Raw genomic sequence first — 17,329 nt, forward strand, 5'->3', positions numbered from 1 at the left:
TGTATTACCATTTGGATCATATAGTATGTTGTTGGGTATGAATTGGTTGTAACTTCATAGGACCAAGGTGGATTGTTATGACAAATCCATTGGGTACTTGGATGACAATGGGGAACCAAGAGTTTTGCAATGTAAGAAGAAAGCAACATCAGTTAGAATGCTGACAACTATGTTGGAAAAGTGTAGTTGTAAGAAAGGGTGTGTATTATTTGTAGTGCACATTTCTAGTGAAAAAGGTAAGGAAGTTGAGGATGCAAATGTTTTGAGTAGGTACCCAATTCTACAACAATTTCATGATGTGTTTCCCACAGAGATTTCAGAGTTTCCATGTCACAGGAAAGTAAACTTTTCTACTGGCTTGGTTCTAGGGGCAGCTCCGACATCAAAGGCACCTTACAAGATGAGTACACCTGATTTGGTAGATTTGAACCTGCAGTTGAAGGAAATGTTGGAAAAGGGATACATTAGGCCAAGTATATCACCTTGGGGTGCATCAATATTATTTTCCAAGAAGAAGATGGTACTCTTAGATTATGCATTGAATATAGGTAGTTAAAAAAAGTGACCATTAATAATAGGTATCTATTACCAAGGATTGATGACTTATTCGATTAGTTGAAGGGAGTAGCATTTTTCTCAAATATTGATCTGAGATCCAGATATCATCAGGTATGCATTAAAGCAAAGGGCATCTACAAGACAACTTTTCGGACCAGGTATGGGCATTATGAGTTTGTTGTATTTCCATTTCGTTTAACTAATTCTCCAGCTAACTTTATGTGCTTGATGAATATTGTGTTGCATCCGTACTTGAAGAAGTTTTTTATTGTGCTCATTGATGATATATTGGTATATTCTAAAAATAAATAAGAGCATGCCAAGCATTTTGAAGAAGTGTTGAGATTTTTGAGAGAGAATGAGTTGTATGCTAAGCTCAACAACTGTAGCTTCCTTCAGATTGAGGTACATTACTTGGAGCATGTTGTTTCCAAGGATGACATCGTAGTGGATCAAAAAAAGGTAAGAGCTATCATGGAGTGGGAAACTCCCAAGAATGTAGATGAGGTGATAACTTTCATTGGGTTATAACTTTATTATAGGAGGTTCATTCGGAACTTCTCGCAAACTTATTATCCTATCACATCATTGTAGAGGAAAGGTAAGAAGTTTGAATGGATAAAGGAGTGTGAGGCAAGTTTTTGGCAGCTAAAGAAGTTATTGACACATGCACCGGTGTTAAAGATTGTAGATCTGGACAAAGAGTTTGTAGTATGTACAGATTCTTGCAAGAGAGGAATCGATGGAGTCCTTATATTGTAGGATGGACATGTGGTATTCTATGAGTCACGAAAACTGAATGAGCACGAGAAAAACTACCCCACACATGATCTTGAGTTGGTGGCAATCATACATGCGTTGAAGATGTGGATATACTATCTTCTTGGGAGGAGGTTTGTATTGATGAGTGATCACAGTGGTTTGCAGTATCTATTTGACCAACTGAATCTGAATGGCAGGCATGTTCGGTGGTTGGCTACAATCAGTGAGTTCAACTTTGAGATCAGGTATATCAAAGGTAAAGAGAATAGGATGGAAGATGCTCTTAGCATGTGGATACAGGTAAATCACTTAGCAGTTATGAGCTCTTACGGGATAGACTTATAGGATATGATCTTGCACGTAGGTTAGCAGGATGTCAGGTATACGGAGATTGTGCATAGGTTACAACATAGTTCATATAGTGGTATAGGTAAAGGTAGTGGTACAGGTACAGGTGATGGTACATGTACATGTATAGGTTGTGGTACATGAAAACGTCTAGGTATAGGTACATGTAAATGTAAAGGTATAGGTAGTAGTACAGGTACAAGTATAGTTAGTGGTACAGGTATAGATACAAGTGTAGGTGCAAAGGATGTAGAGTATTATCTCACAGTAGATGGATTGGTTAGATTTAGGGACAAGATATATGTGCCGGATAGCAGTGAGCTCGAGAAGGTGATCTTGAGGAAGTTTCATGCGAAACCATATTCGGGTTACCCAGGTTATCATAAGATGCTAACAACGGTGAAGAAATTTTATTATTGGCCGAACTTGAAGAGAGGAGTAGAAGGGTTTATGGCTAGGTGCTTGGATTGTCAGCAGGTGAAGGTAGATTCTAAGCATCTAGGTGGACAGCTACAACTGATTGCGATTCCAAAGTGGAAATGGGAGGTCATTTACATGGACTTTATCACAGGTTTTCCGAGGACAATGAGACAACATGATTCCATCATGGTTATTGTGGATAGATTGAAAAAGGTTGTGCACTTCGCTCCAGTGCAGATTACGTATTTATCTATTGATGTGGCACAAGTTTTCATCAGAGAAATGGTTAGATTGTATGGTTTTCCAAAGAATATCGTGTCAGACAAGGATGCGAAGTTCACTTCCAAGATTTGGAACGAGTTATTTGCAGGTTTGGGCATGAATTTGGCCTTAACTCTAGATTATCATCTGCAAAAAGATGGACAGATAGAAAGGGTTAATAGGATATTGGAGGACATGTTGAGGATGTATGTGATGCATCAACAGTGAAAGTGGGAAGAGTACCTTCCATTGGTAGAGTTCAATCATAACAATGGGTACCAAGAATCTTTTAAGATGAGTCTGTTTCAGGCATTGTATGGGTGGAGTTGCAATACTCCCATTAGTTGGAGTGATCCAATTAACGGGGTGTTTATTGGACCGGACATATTGGTAGTCATGGAGCAGGGAATGCAAGTAATCGAGAACAGTTTGAAAGAAGCACATGATAGGAAGAATAGATATGAAGATCGAAATAGGTTGTTCAAGGAGTTCGAGGTTGGGGAATAGGTGTACTTGCACATCAACTAAAGAATAGATCCTTACGGATTGAATCTTGTGCCAATATGGAACCCCGGTTTTGTGGACCTTTTAGGCTTATTGAGAGGATTGGGCCAGTAGCCTATCAACTTGCACTACCTCCAACAGTGAAATTCCATTATGTTTTCCATGATTGATTACTTAAAAAGTATGTTAAATAAGTTGATCATGTGATTGACTGGTTTGTATTGCAGGTGGATACAAAAGGATAATTCCAGGCAGAACCAAACTATATTGTGGAGAAAGATTATCATGCTCCGGAACCGAGAAATCGAGTAGGTTAAAGTGAATTGGAAGCACTTTGGGCCTGATGAAGCTACATGGGAGATGGTAGATTAGATGTGGGCTATGTATCCTTCCTTATTTGCTGGTTGAGTGGATGTTTTGGTATATGTTTTTGGTACATGTTTTGGTGATGTTTGGTATATGTACATATGTATATGGATGTAATTATCGTCATGAGTTATGTTATAAATCTCCAATATGTGGTATGGGTGTCATGTCATTATGATGTTTGACTTGTTATGTTTTCATGTTGGTTTGCTTCTCAACAGGATGACCATTGTAAATATTGCAACAAGCTAAGTTATAAAGCTCCATGGGAAATATGTTTTGCTTATAGCATCCTTCCTTGCTGTAAGTGTTGTTGAACACCGAGGACGGTGAGGGTTTTGTAACAACCCTGGTGAAAATTCCATGTAATAAAAGTTAATAAAGGAAAAATAATAACCACGGTTGATGGTACACTTATTCCAAGCTGAATGTTGGGCAAAAGCATAGTGATGGGGATCACTGGTTATTGATTAATGGTTAGGTAAATTGGCAAAGGCAATGGAAAAGGCCTCGGAAAGGAAAAGTGGCATTTTGTCACATTTATTTACGAAAATAATGGAAATTAGGGGAAAAGGGAGGTGAAACATCATAGGTTGCATGTGAGGAAAATGAAGGAAAATAATGGAAAATGAAGAAAATAGAGGTTTCGTTAATAAAAATGCTTATCAGGATCAATTCACAGACTTATTTTTTCAGTTCAGTTTTGGAGCTCTCTCTCTATTCTCTCTCCCTCATACTCTTGGACACTTAGAGTTTTCTTGGAGAAATCTTGGAGAGTGTGGCATACTTGGAGTTTTGGAGCAAGAAGGCACAGGAAGAGTAGGAAAGTGCAAGAGGAAATCGAGATTAACATCTATAAAGGCTTTTTCTTGTAGGTACCGAGTTGCATGTATGTTTTCCTCAGTAGTTTTGGCATGCATGGCATATGCATGTGGTTTATTGGTCATGATCTGTCACTGGCATGGATGATTGCCTAGATTGATAGTGGATTTTCCTAGCCTTGCCATTTCCTGGATAGTCATGGTGTTTTTGGTTTATTTCTTTGTTTTTCTGGTTGGTTCTCATGATTCCTTTAGAAAAATGTTCTAGAAGCCCTGTAACAACTTGGGTTGAGTTACTAGTCCTATAAGCCTTGGTTGGACAAGTGATCTGCAAGCCCTTGGTGGGTTGAGTTACTAGTCCCGGAAGCCCTGGTTGGAAAAATGCTCTAGAATCCCAACGACAATTGTGGGTTGAGTTACTAGTCCTGTAAGGCTTGGGTAGAGACCAATTTGATGATGGTTTTGTGATTTTCGACCGTGAAGTGGAATCATTGTTTGATCGGTGAGGTGGTTGGCCTTTGGAAGCCGTGGATGGTTTTGGATTGATGTGTTTTATGAGATCCCACATTCATGCTTGAATATGGAACGAGGGTGATTGGGTGAAGAGAGTGTTGGCTCAACCATGTCTACGGTCGAGTGGTTCATGGAAGTCCCACAACAGGTTGGCCTTTGTATGATTAATATGAGATTATTTCTCCTTGTTATTTTATGAGTATTGTATTGGTTTATATGTGGATCATATGGTTGTTGTTTCCTTCATATTTCTGTTGTTATTATGTTGGTTATGAACATGTATTATGACAGTAGCTATGTATGGCTCTCATCATGTTTTTTATTGTAAATGAATGAACAATCTATCTATGGCCTAATGGATGAAACTGTAGCTAATGTGTTGAGGCATCAATGCTTCTTAGATATTCTCAGATGAGTATGATACCCCTATGCAAAAATATATTGTTTACACCTGTAGATTACATATTTGTGACATGTTTGATGAAATGTCTGTCATGGTTAGTAGGGGTCCAGTTAAGAGCTTGTTCAAGTAATTGCATTTGTATCATCATTCTATTGTTATCTTTCTATTTTGAAGGTGTCATTTAGCTCTGGGTAGTGACCTCAGCTCGAGCCCTGAAAAAGTGGCTCAAATCCTAGGGACGCGAGCACAACGCTGGGAAGGAAAGTCCTTGGACGCTAGCATACCATGTTGTGGGAGCGTCCAAATCCTTTTGGACACATGCTTGACCATATCAAGGGAGTGTCTGGGTGTTTAATGGTTTAAAAACTCAGTGGGACCCAGGGGTTGGTTACCTGAGAGGTTGGGATGGTTCTTGAGAATCTTGTTGCTGGTGTGGAAGGCCTGTATGGTGTGTTTTCGTTGGTTCCACTTCCTTAAGGTGATCTAAGAGGTCAAATCATATCATCGTAACTTCTCGTCACATGTTTACTCTGGTTGGTCGGTTACTTGGGTAGATGTGGGAGGAGGGTGCTTCATTGAGTTTATAATAAATTTATATGTTTTATTTTTATTATTTTGAATAATTATAGTTCTATTATTATTATTATTTAATTAATAGTGATTAATTATACTTAGTAATAATTTTAAGATAAAAATAAATTTTTAATAACCATAATTAAAATATAATAATAATAATATTTTTTTATTTTAATATTATTATTATTATTATTATTATTATTATTATTATGTACCATTAATGCCTATCAACATTTTTCAATAATGTGATTGTGCATGTGATTGGTATATGTCTATCCACATTTATCTATGTAATTATGTTAGTGTTAGTATTATTCACATCTATTTATATTATTACTTCATTACATCACTTCATATCTCATTATCCTAATCATAGAGGAAAACAAATACATTCTAAAGATCATATTATTAATATTATTTTCATTATTTTATTATATTATTACTTTATTATATCATATTATTAAAAGAGCAGAAGGCATAGAAAATAACCTAGATGAATCAAATTTTTATTAGAGGTGATATTATTTCATTTGAGGCAAACAATGACGATCAAGTCATTTGGGTTTACTTTACCTCTAATTAGGCCGATAGGCCTTCCTTTGAAAGACCTTTTTCGTCGTCCTTTTGTTTGTGAGACTGACACCTGGCATCCACATTCAGCGGGAAATTGTTCAAGCGTTTCTGTTAGCAGTTAAGTGGAAAAACGCAAAACGCAGACTCGGATTTCATAGATCCTGTATGGCTGATAGGTAAGGCCACCAGATAACCATGGACTCCATAAATATTGCAGATAACTATGCCCTCATTAATTCAAACTAATGACATGGAGGCTTATCCCGACAAATATGGCATGCCTGACTTCGCAACGCCTTCACCGCATTCGATTATCAGTGTTTCAAGGGAAGTGGGATATAAATTCAGGAACCATATCTGCCTTCACCACCAACGCAAGAAGCAAGCCTTTGTTTGTCCTGCATAATACTACCATAGCGAGAGAAGACCATTTGCGCAGAAAGGAAAATGGCGAGCTCTACTGCAGGCCAGGTTATCAAATGCAAAGGTAATTACTCCAGTTGAGTTCAGTTCAGTGCAAAGAGTCATGGCCACATTCTATTTATTTCATGTATATCATTTCAGGGCAAAATTGAATTTCAGGGTTAAGTTGGATTTATGCAAACTGTATGTGTGCTTCTTGAAATCTGATATATTTTGATATTTGTATATCTGTTGCAGCTGCTGTTGCCTGGGCAGCAGGGGAGCCTCTGAAGATTGAAGAAGTGGAGGTGGCTCCCCCACAGGCAATGGAAGTCAGAATTAAAATTCATTATACTGCCTTGTGTCATACAGACGTTTATTTCTGGGAAGCAAAGGTATGCTTTGAAAAATTATTGGAACTAAATTTATTAAACATCAATAAAAATTAAAGTCTGGATATGTGGCATTCCCCTGCACTGTATGATACATTAGCTTCCTCTTTATACAATTAAGTCACTACAAACATTGATTATTACATATTTTCAACAGTGAAATTAAATTACTGATACTCATACTGCTTTCTGTTGCAGGGCCAAACCCCTCTCTTTCCCCGCATTTTGGGACATGAAGCAGCTGGGTATGCACTCTGTTTTTTATTCAAAATAAATTAATTAGTTATACTAGTAGGCATGTAGAATTTCAGAAGGGAAAACGAGACAGAAACTTTGTGATTTATTGTTCACTAACTATAGGTTGGTTGACACAGGGTTGTTGAGAGTGTTGGAGAAGGGGTGACTGACCTCAAGGAGGGTGACACTGTGCTTCCTGTATTTACTGGAGAATGTGGAGAATGCAGACACTGCAAGTCAGAGGAGAGCAACATGTGTGATCTTCTGAGAATTAACACTGAGAGAGGGGTTATGATAAATGATGGAAAAACAAGGTTTTCAAAAGATGGGAAACCGATTTACCATTTCCTTGGTACATCGACTTTCAGCGAGTACACTGTTGCTCATGCTGGTTGTGTTGCCAAAATTAATCCAGAGGCCCCTCTTGACAAAGTCTGTGTTCTAAGTTGTGGTGCCTCAACAGGTAACTACTTCATGCGAACTTCTTAATGTACTTGGTTGATGATTGTGAAACCCATGATCGTTTCCTAGATTAGAAATGTCATGCAAACTTCATTTTGCTGTGGATTCAGGGATGGGTGCGGCTTTGAATGTAGCCAAACCCAAGAAGGGTTCAACAGTAGCAGTATTTGGCCTTGGGGCTGTTGGGCTTGGTGTAAGTACTAACGAAAAGTGTACTCTCTTTATGTTCGTGTCAATACTCTTATTTTACAGTCATTAATGGATTATGATGATTATTTAACAGTTCAGCACTGTTCCTGAATATTTTGGGACCAATATCATGAGTGTACCCTTTAGTTTTCTGTTACGCATCTTGTTTGGGTTAATCTATGCAGGCTGCTGAAGGGGCAAGAATTGCAGGAGCTTCTCGAATAATTGGAATCGATTTAAACAGTGAAAGATTTGAAAAAGGTTGAAAATTGACCATTTCCACCATTTGTTAATCAGTGTATATATGTTAAATTGCCCATTTCCGTCATTTGTGAGTCAGTGTGTATATGTTTGACTGAAGAATTGCCTTTCCTTTCTAATTTTTTTGATCCTTTTACAGCAAAACTCTTTGGTGTAACGGAATTTATTAACCCACTGGACCACGCCAAGCCTGTTCAAGAGGTCACTTAGTTTATATTAATTAACTTTTAAAGCTGAATACAGTTTTACCTTGCCTTGCAAGAACTGCTGATTAAATTCTTTTACAGGTTATTGCTGAGAAAACTGATGGAGGGGTGGACTACAGTATCGAGTGCACGGGGAATGTTAAGGCCATGATTCAAGCCTTCGAATCCTGTCATGACGTATTTAGTCTGCCCTGCCTTGCCTTCCCTCTCTTCTGAAATTGTAAATATACGCTCAGTTTTAGCAACTATGCATATGCTGATCACATGGGTATCCCGCCTGTCTATCGCCGTATGTGTCTCGTGTCTCGTCGAGGTCGACAAGAGTCCCAAGCCCATGGCATCTTGTGCCATGCCTGCAGAGTCCCAGTAAAGCCAAGCATCCATTTCCAAGGAATGGGAATGAGCGAATATTAAGAGATTTCAAAGATTCACAGGTGGGTACTGAAACTTCCCTAAGTCCAGACTCTTTGATCCCGGTGCATTTTTCAAGTGTGAGCACCTTCAGCTTTCCACTACAGCTTCCTAAAGCATCTATCAGGCCAAAGTGAGATATCATATTGCGTTCCTCTAACTGTAAATTCTCAAGCGAAATTGCAGTTTTGGTAAATGCTTTCAAACCTTTGTCAGACAATAATTCACACTTGCGCGCACTAGGGCAGCCTTGTCCTATGGACTCCAAACCCGGGTCTGTTAATCCTCGACAATAGGTAATTGACAGTAGTTTCAGCTTTTGCATAACTGAAGAATTTCCCAGAGCCTGAAAACCCTTCTCTGTGACTTTATGGAGATTTACAAATGTTAATTTAGTTAAATTCTTGCAGTAAAGTCCGATAGCAGCTAAAGTATGATTAGTAACTTTTACGGCCTGCAGCTTCACCTTCTCCAACTTTGTTGAACTTGACACTAAATACATAATCCCTTGGTCACCAACAAGAGAACAGTCACTGACAGATAAGGATTTAAGATTGGGACAGTGCTGCCCAACTGCTTCCAGGGACTTGTTTCCGATTTTTGGGCAGCTTTCTATGTTGAGGGTTAATAAGCCAGGGCAATTTTCCGCAATAGCTTCCAAACTCTTGTCTCCAATCAATGGGCAGTTGAACAGGTCAAGCTTTTCCAACAGATGATAGCCCTTAGCAATTGCCAACAGTCCCTTACCGCTAATTAAGGGGCAATCCTAGAGAGATAAGACCCTGAGTGCTGGGCATCCAAGACCAATTGTACTAAGACCTAGATCACTCACCCCTCGAGAAGGGTGATTTCCTCAGATTTTGAGCTTGTCTAGTCCTCCTCGACCACCCATGCCTATAGAAATTGCTGCAAGCCTAATATCAGTAGCTCTCTTTCCTTCCAAACACTTGGACAGGTCTCTAATAGCCCATCTTGGCTGCTTTTCACCTGTTCCTTTCCATCCTACGTCCAACTCCGTTGACTCTGACTCTAAATATTCCACTTCACCAAATCCATCATCGGAAAACTCTTCAAAATTGTTCCCAGTAAAACTTGCATTCTTTTGACACAGTTTACATTGTTCTGAGCAGTCTCTATTAGGTGTTTCTCCACAAGTTTTGGGGCTTGGCTTGGATCTCTTGATTTCACTTCTCTGCATGCTGCTCTGGAGCATAAGCCAGCGCTTCGACACACACGCGGATACGCTGCGGTCTCGAGCTACTGGTAGATGTCTGAATATTTCAAAAAGACATTCATCAGGCAGCATGCTAATAAGATCTTTCTGTTCTTGCCTTCGCTTTGTCTCTCTGAATGGTATGATGAAATTACCACGGAGACTTTTCTGAGGAGGGCAAAGTACTTCCATTCGAGGTGCAAGAGACAAGAAAAGATCTGTATCCACATGACCAGAAAACTTAGGCCTTCCAAAGTCTTCATCACCTGCAGATCCAAGGTATAGCACCCTCAGCACAAAAGATATATAGCACCAGTCATTTTTTTACTACCTCAATGGCAAATAAACCAAACATAAAGACTGAAATTTAGCTACAACACCCAACAGATCACAACCAACCCTCGTAAATCATCTACCATACTTGAAAAGTTGAAACAAACCCACAGATCGTTCAGAGAATAATTCCAGATTGATGAATAGAGTGATAATACGTTTATCCCTTTTAAGTTAATATTAAGATTAATTATTCAAATAATTACACAGCAGCTGAAGGCCTAAAACTAGACAAAACCAAGGCTCCTGCTCCTAAGATGCTAAATGATAGTCAAAGGTTGCCTTAAACCCAGCAAGAACAAGCAAAAGCACAAGGTAAAATGGATGGAAAGAAACGTAGCAAATGATTTAAAATCCACAAATCAAAAGTCCAAAACATTAAAGCCCCGGACACCCATTAACGATAGCAACAGCGACAACCGAAGAAGAAAAGTATTATGAATTTGAGGTTGAAGATGCAGAGGACGAATCAGATTCTGATGTTGGGGAGATAAAGACAACCAGCAAGTAAAGGGCAAGGGATTGAGGTGGGCTGATGTAGACGACAATGGATTGGATAAGACGCAAAAAAAGGCTCATAGAAGCTCTGCCTCCAAAGTTGTATGGAAGGAGCAAGGCCTTGATGAAACATATAATTTGTTTATCAGAAGAGGATGATCCATCTGAATTAATCATGAAGTGGGTGAGAATAATGAAGCCCAAAAGAGTAGATTGGCTTGCAGTGCTCAAACAGATGGAGGAACAGAACCTCAACCATCCCCTCTTCTTCAAGGTCAGTGGCTTTTCAATTATTATAGATGTGCTTCTTAAATATAGATGGACTGAGTAAATTATTAACCAAGTTGATCTGTATGACATTTTATTTTCAGTCCACTAATGCCTTTACTGCTCTGCAATTTATGCCATACGAAGCTTCTTGGCAGTGTTATCAGACTCTTCGCAGTCCAAGTGGAGTTGGGAGTTTGACTATGTTTTAAGAGGAAACAGAGTCTAATCAGCTGAATCTGAATCAATCCCGACTTATTCTTTAAAGTTTAACTCATAAATATCACCCAAACTCACTGTTACCACTCAAATTATCACCTAGGAGGAAAAGTCCTAACCTCAATGGGACAACCTGGACGCATAATACGCAAGCCACTCACTGTCACCTTGATGGCCTTGTCCGACCAAGGAGACTGCCTATCCCAGGGGGAATCCGCATGATCAATTTAAACTTAGATTGTTGGGAGAGAAATTGGAAAATACTAGCATGACACCTTGATGGCCTTGCCTGACCAAGGAGACTGCCTATCCCAGGGGGAATCCGCATGATCAATTTAAACTTAGATTGTTGGGAGAGAAATTGGAAAATACTAGCATGAATTGACTACTCTTATACTTAACTCAATCAAATCGATTCATTCGTCAAAGATGTGAGAATTTGCAAATGTTGAGATCAAGTGTGAAATACCCCCGAAGTGAATGCTTAAATGGTTACAAACAAGTAGATTAATGTTGAGAACAAGTGTGAAGTAATCCCAAAGTGATGCTTAAATGATTACAAAATGTAGATTAATGTTGAGAACAATTGTGAAGTATCCCAAGTGATGCATAATTTGTTATAAAATTAGATTGATTCAAGTCACAAGGTAATGCTGAATCTAAAACCCCTCTTTAGATAGAGACCATTCACGTATGGAAATTGCAAGAAGTAATCCATAAAGGCCAATTTTAAATACCATTCAAAAATTGCAACTGAAGACCATAAGATTTTGTGATAAATCATTTTTGCTTCATGTATTACTCCTTAAGAGAGTGATCTTATTCACAAAAATGCAGCGAATTTGAGTCATATCCAATATCTCTAGAACCAGTGGGTATTGACACGCTCAAATAGCGCTTATCAAAGTGTTAGGTTGTAAGTAGTTGTGGTTATCAATTTGAAGCGTTGTCTTAGTACGTGTGTATGATCACAATATAAGCAATGAGATAATATTTCAAAGTATGGCATATATCAATGTTATCATAAGAAATAGTGATTGCAAATGAATGAAAACAAAAACATCTAAAATGCTATACAAATAATTCCAAGTGAAGTATTACTCTCTTGATTCTGCCTTAAACTGAATCTGCCCTTAAATAGTATAGCCTTAAGAAAATATTCCAACCATTAAACTATTAAACTGTCAACTGAAAATTTTGAATGAAGTCATTTGGCCCACTCTTTGTAATTCGTCTCAAAGTAAAAACATCCATTCCTTTTTTAGCAATATTAAACCGGATCTGATATAATCATTGCAAGTGCAAATGTTGTGATATGCTAAAGCAAGGTCTAGAATTATTGCCAGTATTTAAGATATTTACCATTAGCAAAACCTAAACCCTAACGTCCTCCTATTGGAGAAAGACTGACCTTCTTCAAAGCTTATATCAGTTGGAAAAACAATGGCAATCCTTGCAAAAAAACCTAGTCATCGATAAAAGAGAAACATAGAGCGAAAACCTCACATTGAATTTGCCCCTTAATTGCATTCTCCCAAATATTTTTCAACTAAGCTTGTAGAGGAACTGCCACAACTCCAACCGTGACTTTAGCAAGTGAATCCTCTTTTCTATTTATAACATTCAAATTAAAACCTGAATAATAAAATAATATTTCTTTACAAAAGACCCTGGTATCCTCCTTTTTTTCCCTTTGAGTGAATAAAATAGGCCCACAATGCTACTTGTCATCTCCATAAGGAAAGAGCTAGCCTCTAAATCTGTAGAGAAGACCTCAACATTGTGTCCTTATCCCAAAACACCTCAAAAGGTGACATATGCTTTTAAATATGTGACAATGGATTAAATAATGTGTCCTCTTTAGTTGGTGGTCTGCACTCATATAAGCGATATTCTTCTCTTCTGGAAACTTTCCAGTTTTGTCCCTCAACATTCTTGTAGATGTTTTCTTCCAAATTGTAGGATATAATTTCAGGTGTAATTTCCAGCATTATATCTCAGTGTGCCCATAAATCAACACTGCAATGATTGTAGTGATTCCTGGTGTTGTCTTTTGAGTCACTAAGCAGCGGTGAAAGTCATATTTCTGTTCGTTTGCCTTTCCTTGGTTTTCCATTTCCCCACTTACTGCTGGTTTTCTGTTCTTGTACTCAATAAATAGAGCCTTCTTACCAGAATCATTAAGGTTCTTTACTTCAAATGGGGTAAATTCCTTTCTGATGTAGCCATGTAGTTCTCCTCAATTTTTTATCAACGTTTGAGGAACTTCTACTTTGAGATTTAGCAAGCTTGCTGATTTCTTATATTCAGTGGTGTAGTCCTGAACAATTTTTATTATTTTAAACCAAAATACAATTCTTTCAATTTAACATTTCTATCGGCCTCTCTTTGCACCTTTTGGGGCAATTGCTAGTTTTACTACTCCATGTGGCATGTGGAGGGCTCGCAGAAAGTTCTAGAGACCCATATCGACTAACTGTAACGCAAATCAAATCCCAAGCAAAAGTCCATTCTTCCGTGCTCTCGGAAAATTGTTCATAATTTTGGAACAAATCACGTCTGTGAGCAGTTATGATTATACACTGACGCTTGGAGACCAAGCCAACGTTGCCTACCCCCAAGCAATCTACAATTAAGAACTCGATGATATGGACATGACACTATTTGATTCCAATCTACTTAACAAGTTGTCAAATAAATAATTATTAAATTAAATATGTTATTGTTTGATTTGAAACTGAATTGTTCAAATATTTTATATATATATTTTGAGTGGGTTTAATGATTAAAGCATGCGTTTCCTCCTAAGAGGTCACAAGTTCAAAATCAAAGGGGGTTAGAGTATGTATGCTTTTGTAGACTTAGCAGTCAATTCATTGCGCAGGTTAGGTCCCTTGTCCCATAAACAGGGAGTCTTCTAAACCAATTTAGTGTATGATCCTTAAAATTGTATAATAATAATAATAATATCATTCTTTACATAATATATTAAACGAAAAATATTTTCTTAAAATCAAATCTTATCCACACATTTATTTAAAAATCAAAATTCATGAAACTCAATTCCAATATAGACCTACCCCTTAATAATATAACATTGTTGTAAAATTTAGCCGCATGCTAAGTTATCTTAAATCAATTAAAAGACATTAGTCTAAAATTGTATAAAAATATTCAAAACGAATGACCAAATATCTTTTATCATCAGGCCGACAGACCCTCTAAATCACATATTTATTTCAAATCTTGTCTTCTTACATAATATTTCAATTCTTGTTTTCATAAATAATAATCATGGCCTGAATGAAACAATGAATAAAATATTATTTGTGTTGGAGTTGTCTTAAATTGCATACAAATTCTCAGACCGAACAAATAATATAATCCTAAGTCAAACCGAACAAATTGCGCATTTCTGCGACATTATCTTCATAAATATTTGATATATACATAGATTATCATTAAATATGTGGAAAAATAATAAGATATTGACATTCTCACTTATTAAATGTTTAATGTTGATTTACAAAATCTATGAACCGTTAACCGGAGTAATCGGTATTCACGCACGCTGACTGATTCATTATTAATGGCTATCCACGTAATAGGATTCGTCAACCTTATCGGTTTTCAAAGTATGAGACTATAAAATTATAAAGTTTAATTTTATATTTAGATTTGACAATATGGAAATCAACTTTTTCATTTTTCCTTACTAATTTTATTTAATAATTAATAAAATAAATTTTTTTATGTAAATATATTTAAATTAAATATAATATTAAATATTTTAAATTTTTATAAAATATCATTTATTTAAAATTAATGTTATAGTATTTTTCTCCTTTATTAAAAGCAGAATTTTAATATTAATGTAAACAATTATGTCTAATTTTATTTTTCGTTAATATTTATTAAAATTGTAATCAAAGATAAAAAAAATTGATGAATGAATTTTTTATTAATTGGTGACTTTTAATATGTTTTTTTAGTAAGTTAAGATTTTTTATAAATTTTTGAGAAGTAAAATTATACAAAATGTTTAATAAGAATTGTTTGTAATTTAGAAAATTAGTTAAACAATAATGAAATAAGTTTTTAGTATGATTGTATGCGTCAAAATCAATATCACAACTAAAACATTGTGAAAATGATAGCTCAAAGAACTAAGGGCCCTAATTAGTACATACATATGAATGGAATCTATAAACATAAAAAAAATTAATTTATTATTTGAATGGAAGCATCCAGTCCAAGGGTCAAGGCACCAATAATAGAATTCTTAGGGCATAACTAGAAGGGTTAAGGGCATTGACATGGTTGAGCAGATGATGTCAGCCTAGAACCAATATCTTTTAGTGGGACAATTGATATCCTTTACATTAATCTATTATATGAATGGAAGCATCCAGTCTGGGGGTCAAGGCACCAATAATAGAATTCTTGGAGCATAACTAAAAGGCTTAAGGGCATTGACATGGTTGAGCAGATGATGTCAACCTAGAACCGATATCTTTTAGTGGGACAATTGATATCCTTTACATAGTGTCTTCCAAAAAGTTCTCTGCAGCATGAACCAGTGTGAAAATATGTATTCACTTATAACTAGCCTCTAAAAAGAGGCATATCTCAAAGATATAAAATTATTTGAGAAGCTAACCATAAAAATGAAAAAATGAGTTATTGGTTGGCCTTTCTTAAGAGATTTCACTATTTAAGGACTCCTAAACACTCGTTTGATATCAATATGCTTTTTCATCCCTAATGATGGGTGAAGTGTTCACCCAAAAAGTAGAAAGGATTAAATCATTTACAAAAGTTATTCCAAAAAATTCTCTACAACATGAACAATTATGAAAATATACACTCGCTTATAACAATATTTCTTCATTTGCCTCATGAAATCCTAACAATAACTTTTCCACATGCATCTTCATATCTGAATACGACTCCATTGTTTTCTAGCATTTGGTGTCTTGTGCCATAGAGTTCCTTGTATTAGGGACCCAATTCCCTAGTTCAACATCAATGTCCCAATCATGGATTATACCATGATCCCCTTGGATTTCATTTTCAATAGTCTCTATCTCTTCATGGATGTGGGGAAGAACCTATTCCCAAAATCTATTAGTGGATTCCATAATTGAATTCTACACACGTGTGGACGTTGCTAGCTTGTGCATCTGGATACCTTAATAAACCACCACATCCTTAAACTAGAAAGTGAAGTTATGCTCTGAGGCATGTCTTTACCACCTACATAGAGTGAAGATCACAAAGAAAAAATAAAAAATAAATACACCTAATAACCTCTAGAACCAAAACTTGAGAACTCTACATATATCATAATAAACCAATTGTCACATACCTTCCACACTACTCCATAAAACCTAGGTCCAAAAATAAGTATTCTCCGAGCCATTCCACATAGTCAAATGATGGCAAGGTTCAATACTCATACCTCAACTAACACTGGTATAGCATGGCATATTTTGTCAGACCGTATCTTTGTAAATTTTATTAATATAACCATTGTCTAGGTAAAAGGTTTATTAAAATATTATTATGTCGTAAAATGAGTACAATTTGTCAAACCGAGTGAATAAAATATTCCGAGTGTCAGACGCAATGAATTGCATGTCTTTTTCAGATGTTACCTTCCATTGCATGTCTTTTTCGGATTAATGCTCACTGATTCAAAATGTATTAAAAGAACACCAACAGTAGGGGAGGGACGCCATTACCTGTGCGCCCTCCCCTCCACCTGGCGGACAAGCACGTTGCAGGCACGTGGCCTCGTACGACACCACGCCAACTCAATCCGCCACCTGTTAACATGCGTGTCAAGGGTTTACACTTTATTTAACGACCATGGATCCGCTCATTTCCGCCTTTACCGCGCGATGTATGCTCCGACTGTGGGTTTTCTGTTCGGGTCCGGTGTTTGTTCGAAGCCCTCCGCCGATGATGGCGCGGGAGGGCTCCATTACCTGTGCATGATGTCCGCCATGGTTGAGCTCATGTCCGCCAATTGCTGTTCAGCCTGGACCGCCGGTGGTTTAGGGTTTCCTGGGTGGTTGTTTAATTCGCGCTATTTGCCCGCCAATTGCTGTGCCAATTGCTGTTTAGTCTGG

At 37.1% G+C, this 17,329-nt stretch overlaps 2 protein-coding genes across 2 annotated transcripts; one reads left to right on the forward strand and one right to left on the reverse strand.

Moving 5' to 3' along the window:
• The first annotated feature begins 6,199 nt into the window (after positions 1-6,199).
• Positions 6,200-8,470, forward strand: LOC149202717 (alcohol dehydrogenase 1-like). Its single transcript, XM_089401678.1, has 8 exons — positions 6,200-6,592; positions 6,766-6,902; positions 7,098-7,144; positions 7,274-7,599; positions 7,709-7,791; positions 7,973-8,048; positions 8,188-8,249; positions 8,336-8,470. Exons 1-8 carry the CDS (start codon positions 6,553-6,555, stop codon positions 8,468-8,470), a joined length of 906 nt encoding a protein of 301 aa, XP_089257804.1. The 5' UTR covers positions 6,200-6,552.
• A 22-nt stretch (positions 8,471-8,492) lies between these two features.
• On the reverse strand, positions 8,493-17,205 carry LOC149202718 (EIN3-binding F-box protein 1-like). The gene is made up of 5 exons (XM_089401679.1): positions 17,186-17,205; positions 16,940-17,023; positions 10,295-10,377; positions 9,584-10,144; positions 8,493-9,100 (listed from the first exon to the last, which is right to left on the reverse strand). The coding sequence occupies exons 1-5, from the start codon at positions 17,203-17,205 to the stop codon at positions 8,493-8,495; spliced, it is 1,356 nt and encodes a 451-aa protein (XP_089257805.1).
• Positions 17,206-17,329: the final 124 nt, after the last annotated feature.

The sequence above is a fragment of the Pinus tabuliformis genome, chromosome 2_1 (assembly GCF_031772625.1).
Source record: "Pinus tabuliformis cultivar Carrire ecotype Pingquan chromosome 2_1, CPIR1, whole genome shotgun sequence".
NCBI lineage: Eukaryota > Viridiplantae > Streptophyta > Pinopsida > Pinales > Pinaceae > Pinus > Pinus tabuliformis.